The following is an 8,800-nucleotide window of genomic DNA, read 5'->3' on the forward strand; positions in this document are numbered from 1 at the left end:
CTAGCCAAGAAGGCACGTCTTCAGGGTGCTGCTCACAAGGTCTCTGAGGGAGCAACATATGGTGCCGGTGAACTTTAAAGCTGTGCACTAGATCTAGATATCCTGGCCAGCATTGTGTGCAGTTTTCATGTATATATGGCTGCAATAACTTTCCTGCAATAAATAAAGTTTTCTAGGAGCATCTCCCCTTAATCTATTAGTTATTTATTCTAATCATTTTCATGATGTGCATTGGCTTCTGTAGCAGGAAATTCTTATCCTGTTTCTTGTTGCACTTTTGTCCACAACCACTGAATTTTCATGAAGGTAATAGACTGCAATGCCTGGGTTCTCTGCCATCTCATTCAGTACATGATATTTTGTCTGCTGCACCTCATACACCATTATGATACCTCATGATAATTGAATCTCCAGTGACTGATATTACTAATTATGCTCGCCAGTTCCATTTTGAAGCACATACTAGGTTCTTTAATGCACTTGTTACATTATGCATTTGTGGCGGCTGCCAGACAACTTTACTGAACATCATGCGTCTTGGGAGCTATGGTGATTTCAAAAACGCCGGGCAGCTCACCAACCCTGCTAGAAGCGGGCGTGAAGCCGGCTTTGGCAATACTTCCGGCAGGAACACGCAGCTGACCCTTTCTACTCGAAGCATACGAGCGAACACATTATCAAGAAGGGCAACTGCTATCTTGAAGCCCGAGGGCTAATGTAACACATCACCCCTTAATGATGGGCAGCCTGTGCTCTGTCAGCAATAATGTGTTCTGCTAACCTGTGTCTCGTGCGTTTTCACAAATTCAGTTGAACTTGAAGCACATCTCGAAACTCAGTACTCCAGTTTCTAGCCTTTGAAGCATTCGAAACACAAGGATTGCTGCAGTTCATGTCAGGCGCAAATCAAGAAACTATTCTATATGCTTGTGTTTTGGTTTTCGTCACTGTTGTTAAAGCTTTATTTCATTAGTTTTTCAACTACAGCTTCCAGAATATGAGAGAAGCTTTCTTGCTGCAGTGCGAGCTGCTGCTGAAAAATTTCTCGGTCGGCTCCTTCACATTGCATTCGTTCTCGCTCAAGTTGCAGGTGGCTTTCTTCAAGGGCTAGACCACGTGATTCCAGAGTGAAATCTTTTTCTTTAATTGCCATTTCGTGGCGCATCCACTTTTCGAGGAACTCGATATCAGCAGCATCCTGCTTTCGTTTACCTGTAAAAAAGACAGGACACCAGGGTAACTTGCTCCGGTAAAATGTGCACACATACCGTGTTCTGCAACTTTATCGGCAAAGGTTTGAAAAATTCTCCCGCCACAATCGTTGGCTCGCTTGTGGTGAAACCGCCCACGAAGCATCCTTATTGCTGTTCGTTTCAAGGCATAGTAAGTATAAAAGTGGTACTGACCAGGTTTGGTCACGCAAGGTGCGAAACCAGAAGCACCCGTGTTGAGATCGAGCCGCCATTATCGAATTTCTGCCGAAAGGTACTGGTGGCGCTATCTGGCATCGCTGAAGGAAAGCGCCGAGGCGAGCGCTGCAACGAGCGCGGCGGCTTGCTTTGAATGCGTCGTTCGGGCCATGTCGTCTCAGGTATCGCTGTTATAGTGCTTTACAATGCCGGCAATGTAAACCATAGACCGTTTCCAGGATTATCTATGACGATTTACGCAATAAAAGTAAACAGCATGCGTTAGTCTTCTCGAGCACTGTAGCAGAACGAGAACATTGCCTTTTCTCGGCATGCATGCTCTTTAGTCGGAAGGGGAATATGCCGGCGTTTGAACAGGAAAAGAATGATAAGTCAGTGGCGGTATAAGGTGTGAAACGAGAAAAAAAGACGCTTTTGTCGAGCTATTAGCAGGCAGAAGTTCGTGCTATAAAAGTGCTCAGTTGTTTCAGTCCTCGAAGTGACCACTGGCAGCGTCCATACACTGCTGCAGCCTCTGGGCGTATTCCTCAAAGACGGCAGCACGCATGTCGTCAGTGATTGTGGTGAACTCTTTTGAGATGCGCTCTTTCAGTTCTTCGACACTGCCTTGACTTGATGTAGCCCCACACGAAGAAATCGCAAGGCGACAGGTCTCACGAGCGTGGTGGCCACGGCATATTGGGGGATCCTCGCCCCATCCACCGACCTGGAAATTGGTCGTCTAGCCACTTACGCACTTTGGCAGCGTAGTGGGCAGGGGCACCATCTTGCTGGAACCTGCAAATCTCTTGCTGCATATTTCTGCATATTTCTGCTGCATATTTATGCCTTTTCTTCTTTGGTTCTTCGTCGTCCTGAGAATCTGTGCTCAGTTTCAATGAACAGTCTCCCGATGATGTCAAGGGCAAGCTATCGTCGTTCATCTCGGAGCTTTCCAGAACGACTGTGCTTGTAGACAGTCGAGGCGTTGATTTACTGTGAGATGCTTTTTTGTGCCTCACAGTGTCCGCACCACGCAGCACTTCCGGCTCCAAACTGTCATCCAGAGCCTTGATGGCATTGAATTTTTCCTCATATTCAATGCAGCAGCGGAAATTGCCTGACGTGTTGTTATGCTTGTCTCCATTCCTCTTGTGCTTCGAAACAGTTATGAACCATGTTTCACACTGCACGGCAGTGCGGTGTGTCCCCAGAACACCGAACATGTCGCATGAAATCTGTTCAAACATTGCACGCTTGCTGCGGAATTTCTTCAGTAGGCCCACTTGTCTAGCATAGCGTGCGTAGTAATCCAGCAGCAACTTCGTTTGTCTTTCATCCCATGCATTGGAGAAATAACTGGCCATACACAGAGGCCTGATCTTTGTCATCCGCAATAAGTGCATCCACTGTGTCCATGTCCTCCTGCCACCGTGACCTCTGGGCCTCCTTTATTCTTCTTTTTTGTGGTGCTTTCACAGCATGAGGGGCGGCCGCAGTGGTTGAGGTCTGCAGGATGCCATTCGATGTGGTCTGCTCTTGACTGCTGTTTACTGGATGGGCAGCACTGGTGAAGTCCTCTTGTAGGGGATCTACCAGTGTGTCTAGACAAAAATAAAAGCAAAGCTGAGGCACTGTAAACTTTTTTTACATTATGGTATAAATGCAGTTCAGGAGACCAACTTGGCTCTCCGAAAACTTGCTGTGCAATATTTCTTCATAATGCCAGCATGTTTTTCAGAATTGAGGCCTCATTGCTGTGGCTAACACGGAGTTCAGAAGTCAGCACTGCAGTACCGTGCAGTTTTCGAATGGTTGTTGCTGGTATTTATGGAAAGCAGAACTACATTTTGCATATGTGTGAGGCTTCACTGTTGGCTAATTCTGGTGTTGGCAGCAAAAGTTTGCGGGATCTGCGATGCATGGTGGTGTGAAGCAAAACTACATTGCTGCGCCATCTGCCATCGCGGAGTGCGATGTCGGGGCTCACAGCACGCCAGCTGCATGTGTGCTATGAGTGAGCCTCGACACCAAGCTGTATGACGGCAGAGGGCACAGCAGTGCAGTTTTGCTGTGCTCTGCCCCGCATCACAGATCCCGCAAACTTTTGCTGCCGACAGTACACACTTTTGCAACTGGAATGCACATTCTTACCTTTTGTGTCGCTATAGATTAAATTAAACAAAGTTTCAGCTGTTTCTTCAGCTTGGCTGTGGCTGTTTGAGATTGTGCCGATTTTGTGCCGTTCTTGGTTTACCGAAACCAATGCACCATAAGGGGTTCAATGCCATAACAAAGAAAGTGCACCTGGCTGCTACGAAAGTGGTGGCTGACAACGTGGAGTTGGCCCGGAAAGTAACAGCACACGAAGTGGGGTCTGCCAATGTAGCCGTCATGCTTGATGGAACTTGGCAAAAAAGAGGCCGCAAGAGCCACAATGGCATAGGCACAGCCATTTCTGTAGAAACAGGGCTTTGCCTGGACTTTGAAGTTTTCTCCAACTACTGCCAGAGGTGCAGTACACGGAAGGAATTTGAAAGTGAACAAGAGGAAGAAATATGGCAAGCTTTCCATATGCCAGTGTGTGAAAAAAATGCACATTGCTGAGCAGATGCCATGGAGACGAGCTGTAAGGATTTTTGGAAGAGTACTCCACTACAGTACTCCACCAAGATTTACAACCTTCCTCAGCGATGGCGACAGCAAGGCCTATGCAGCTGTGTCAGCGGCAAATGTGTATGGAAGTCTGCCCATTGCTAGAAGACTGCACGAACCACGTTGCACCTTGGGACTGCGGCGCGAAAGCTCAAAAGGCCGCATACGAGGGGAGAAGTGTGAGGGGAAAGACTGCAGGCTAAATTTACGCGTTAAGATGCACACATTAAAAGTACAAGAAATAAACGGTGGCATTTAGAGGAAAGGAAACTCGAATTTGAGTATTCAAATGAAAAGAGACAAGAGAAAAACAACAAGAGGAAAGAAATGGGAAAACAGAACAAAGCACTCTCGAAAGGTACACAAGAGAGTTAAAAGGAAAAGCGCACTGAAGTTTCTTTTGAATCCGAGTGATGACCCTGGTGCGTCGAGCGAGGAGGTGTGGTTGGGCGTCGGGGCAGTCTTTAGGCAGGGGTCAGCGTCCCAGTGTTGACACACGGTTGACGGCGTTGTCCATGACGGCCTCAGCGCTGCCGCAGGCACTGTACTCCCTCCGGGCACGGCCCCCAGGTCAGGTAGCCCGGGTAAGCAGCGGAGGTGCCATAGGTGGCCCGTGTTGAGATGCTGTGGGATGGGAGGGGAGAGTGGCGCCTAGGTCTGGTGGCTGAGGCTCTCGACGATGGCTGTCCAGGTCTGGTGGCCCGGACGTCTGCGGCTGAGGCCCAAGCCTGAGAATACGGGGAGCCAGCAGAACTAGTCCACGTCCGTCGCCAACTGTGCTCTTCCTGTTCTCCCCCCCAAGTTCTCGAGGAACTGGGGGTGCTTCCATCAAGTAAACTGGTTGCACTGAGAAAAAAATAGTGACAAGCGTAGCATGTCAAGTATGTCACTGAAGCTGACAGCAGAGGCAAGGTCCCAGCGTCGCTGTCTCTAGCCAAGAAGGCACGTCTTCAGGATGCTGCTCACAAGGTCTCTGAGGAAGCAACATACGGTGCCGGTGAACTTTAAAGCTGTGAACTAGATCTAGATATCCTGGCCAGCATTGCGTGCAATTTTCATGTATATATGGCTGCAATAACTTTCCTGCAATAAAAAGTTTTCTAGTAGCGTCTCTCCTTAATCTATTAGTTATTTATTCTAATCATTTTCATGATGTGCATTGCCTTCTGTAGCAGGAAATTCTTATCCTGTTTCTTGTTGCACTTTTGTCCACAACCACTGAATTTTCATGAAGGTAATAGACTGCAATGCCTGGGTTCTCTCCCATCTCATTCAGTACATATTTTGTCTGCTGCACCTCATACATCATTATGATACCTCATGATAATTGAATCTCCAGTGACTCATATTACTAATTATGCTCGCCAGTTCCATTTTGAAGCACACACTAGGTTCTTTAATGCACTTGTTACATTATGCATTTGTGGCGGCTGCCAGACAACTTTACTGAACAGCTTTTCGATGCCTCTTGGGAGCTATGGTTTTTTAAAAAACGCCGGGCAGCTCACCAACCCTGCTAGAAGCGGGCGTGAAGCCTGCTTTGGCAATACTTCCGGCAGGAACACGCAGCTGACCCGTTCTATTCGAAGGATACGAGCGAACACCTTATCAAGAAGGGCAACAGCGATGTTGAAGCCCGAGGGCTAATGTAACACATCACCCCTTAATGATGGGCAACCTGTGCTCTGTCAGCAATAATGTGTTCTCATAACCTGTCTCTCGTGCGTTTTCACAAATTCAGTCGAACTTGAAGCACATCTCGAAGCTGAGTACTCCAGTTTCTAGCCTTTGAAGCATTCGAAACACAAGGAAAGGGCATTGCTGCAGTTCATGTCAAGCGCAAATCAAACTATTCTATATGCTTGTGTTTTCGTTTTCGTCACTGTTGTTAAACCTTTATTTCGTTAGTTTTTCAACTACAGTTTCCAGAATACTCGAGAAGCTCTCTTGCTGCAGTGCGAGCTGCTGCTGAAAAATTTCTCGCTCGGCTCCTTCACGTTACATTCGTTCTCACTCAAGTTGCAGGCTGCTTTCTTCAAGGGCTGGACCACGTGATTCCAGAGTGAAACCTTTTTCTTTAATTTCCATTTCATGGCGCATCCGCTTTTCGAGGAACTCGATGTCAGCAGTATCCTGCTTTCGTTTACCTGTAAAAAAGACAAGACACCAGGGTAACTTTCTCCGGTAAAATGTGCACACATATTAGGGCTTGTGCATTGTCAAAAACAGCAAAAATGTGTTTCACGTTTATGTACACACTTCTGTGAATGCAAACAGCTGTGTTTAGTATTGCATGATTCTAATTCATTTATTTATTCAGAATACCTACATCGCCAGAAGGCATTATTGTAGGGGGTTAAGTACATGGGGGTCACAAAATGGAAAAAAGTTTGCCATAATGCACATGAATACATCAGTTACCAACAAAAAACACTAAAATCAAAGTTATTAGAAAACATACAAAGAGTGCAATAACCAAGTAGAAAAATACATATGAAGAGCTCATACAGTAGTATAGGCTATTATATAGGACATTAATATATATATACGTATAGGACATTAATACGGCACTGATAAGGTATAATTTTGTTAGCACTATCTCGCCTAGAGAAGACGTAATGCGGCTCCTTTAAGTACGCTCTTTTGTCAATGCCTGTTTTGTTCCTGTATATGTTGCGAAGGAATTTTAATCTTCGTATTTTGCTGCGCGACAAGAGTGTTTTCCAACACAGTCCTTCATATATAGCGGATCCTCGAACTGTAAAACGATAATTTGCTGTTGCATATAGTGCTGCTTGTTTCTGGATATGTTCTATTTTAGCCATGAGGTTTTTTTTGTGACCCCTCCCAGTTGAGTTTCCCCTTCAGGTGGTGACGAGAGGAAACGCTTGATGGTTCGGAGTCTCAAACAATCACGTTACTCTACGGCTGGACAAAAAGGTTAACTATTTATTTACACAAAATAAACGAGAAGAAACAAGCAAGGAGAAAACTATTTACAACATGACTGAAACGTTCATTACACGAAATCAGCCCCACTTAACTGGGAGCATTCCGTTTTAAGCCTTCTGTCTCCGCCCTTCGCGTGGACAGCAACCAATCAAATACTGGGGAAAGGATGCCAGCCAATCAAACACCGAAGGCTCCTTATACAATAAAAAAAAGGAAAGCTGTCGCTGAGGGGTCCAGCGTCCAGTGGCAACAAACACGAGAACGAGCGTTCTGGCGACGGCGCCGCCAGCAACAACAGAGCAGCCACCAAACCGCGTCGCGCCGTGCGTCCGCGGTGCATTCGTTGTGCGTCCGCGGTTCCATGGCCTGTGCTGTAGGCTGGATGGCACCGCAAAAAGTTTAGGGAACTTAACACCCCCCCCCATCAATACCCTCGAACTGAGAGCCCTTAGGGGTATTTTGTATAAATAATAATAATTATGATTGGTCCTGCAAAGAGTTTCTGTAAACGTAACTACGAGGTATTTAACATGGCCTGTGGTTTGAAGTATATTATTTACGTTATATGCACTGGGGAATTTTTCTTTTTCTTGGTGAACTGCATGTAATAATATTTTCAGGTATTAAGGCCATCTGCCACCGCTTGCACCAGACAGGTACTTTTCCTGCAAAGGAGACATATCGACAAGGCATTTCACTGAACGATACACGACACAGTCGTGGGCATAAAGCCTAACGTTATATTTCAGATCTGCTTCTATATCATTAATATAAAGCAGAAATAAAAGCGGCCCAAGTACAGAGCCTTGAGGCACTGCTGATAGCACTTTAATGTGGTCGGGGATCGGGACCAGGGTCTTCACCGCCTTAGGACGAAGCAGCAGACTACGAAGGGAAGCCTTCGGGAGGAATAGCAAGCTTGAAGGTTTATTTTACATTTTGTACAGTAGCAAGTAGACCAAAGTCAGAAAATAGGGGAGGATGCTGCTTAAATGCAGATTGCTGCTTAAATGCAGTTCACATTCCCCAGGCAGACCAGCTAGGGAATCTGATCTCTGGTTGAGCGTCCAATGGGCCGCCAGCGTCTTCTTAGGCTCCGCCTTCCCTACGTGGCACCCGGGTGACCCGGGTGCCACGTGGGGAAGCACCCGGGTCAATCAATACTTCCCGCAAATGACGCAAATGATCATCCCAGCTGTGCGAGAAAACTGCTATGTCGTCGAGGTAAGGAAGCGCAAAGTCTTCCGTCCCCCTGAGGACACGATCCATTAACCGGGAAAAGCAAAAGGGGGCATTTTTTAGCCCAAAGCTCATCACAAGCGGTCGGAAGGTACCCGAGATAAACGCCGCGTAACGGCTCGCTCTTTCTGTCAGGGGCACTTGCCAGTATCCCCGCGTTTCGACGCATAGGCGGCCCGGCCAACAGTCTCTACTCTTTCCTCCAAATTAGGAATTGGGTACAGCTGGTCGCGGGTTATAGCATTTAGCCGGCGGTAATCAATGCAAGGTCTCGGGTCTGCCAGGTACCTGCACTAGCATGAGGGGAGACGTATATTCACTCTCTGACGGAACTATAACCCTCAGCTCCAGCATCCGTTTTATTTCAGAAGCTAAAATTTCCTTCTGCTGCGGCGAGACTCGATATGGCCTAGAGCGAATGGTTTGGTCTGATATTAGTTCAATGGCATGTTCTATCAAATCCGTTCTCCCTGGTTGATCCGAAAAAACAGCCTGGAACTCGGACAGTAGTTTCCCCAGGTCATCCCGTTTTTCGGCACTCGCGC

At 46.9% G+C, this 8,800-nt stretch overlaps 1 protein-coding gene across 1 annotated transcript; it reads right to left on the bottom strand.

Annotated features, from left to right (window-relative positions):
• Positions 1-2,083: 2,083 nt before the first annotated feature.
• On the bottom strand, positions 2,084-2,776 carry LOC149345883 (uncharacterized). Its single transcript, XM_089585993.1, has one exon. The coding sequence runs from the start codon at positions 2,774-2,776 to the stop codon at positions 2,084-2,086; it is 693 nt and encodes a 230-aa protein (XP_089442119.1).
• Between the last annotated feature and the right edge of the window lie 6,024 nt (positions 2,777-8,800).

The sequence above is a fragment of the Amblyomma mixtum genome, chromosome 4 (assembly GCF_055824585.1).
Source record: "Amblyomma mixtum isolate Tamu chromosome 4, ASM5582458v1, whole genome shotgun sequence".
Taxonomy (NCBI): domain Eukaryota; kingdom Metazoa; phylum Arthropoda; class Arachnida; order Ixodida; family Ixodidae; genus Amblyomma; species Amblyomma mixtum.

What these genes read in the sequence shown, in the direction of transcription:
- LOC149345883 (XM_089585993.1), bottom strand. Translation starts at nt 2,776, where the DNA reads ATGGCCAGTTATTTCTCCAATGCATGGGATGAAAGACAAACGAAGTTG.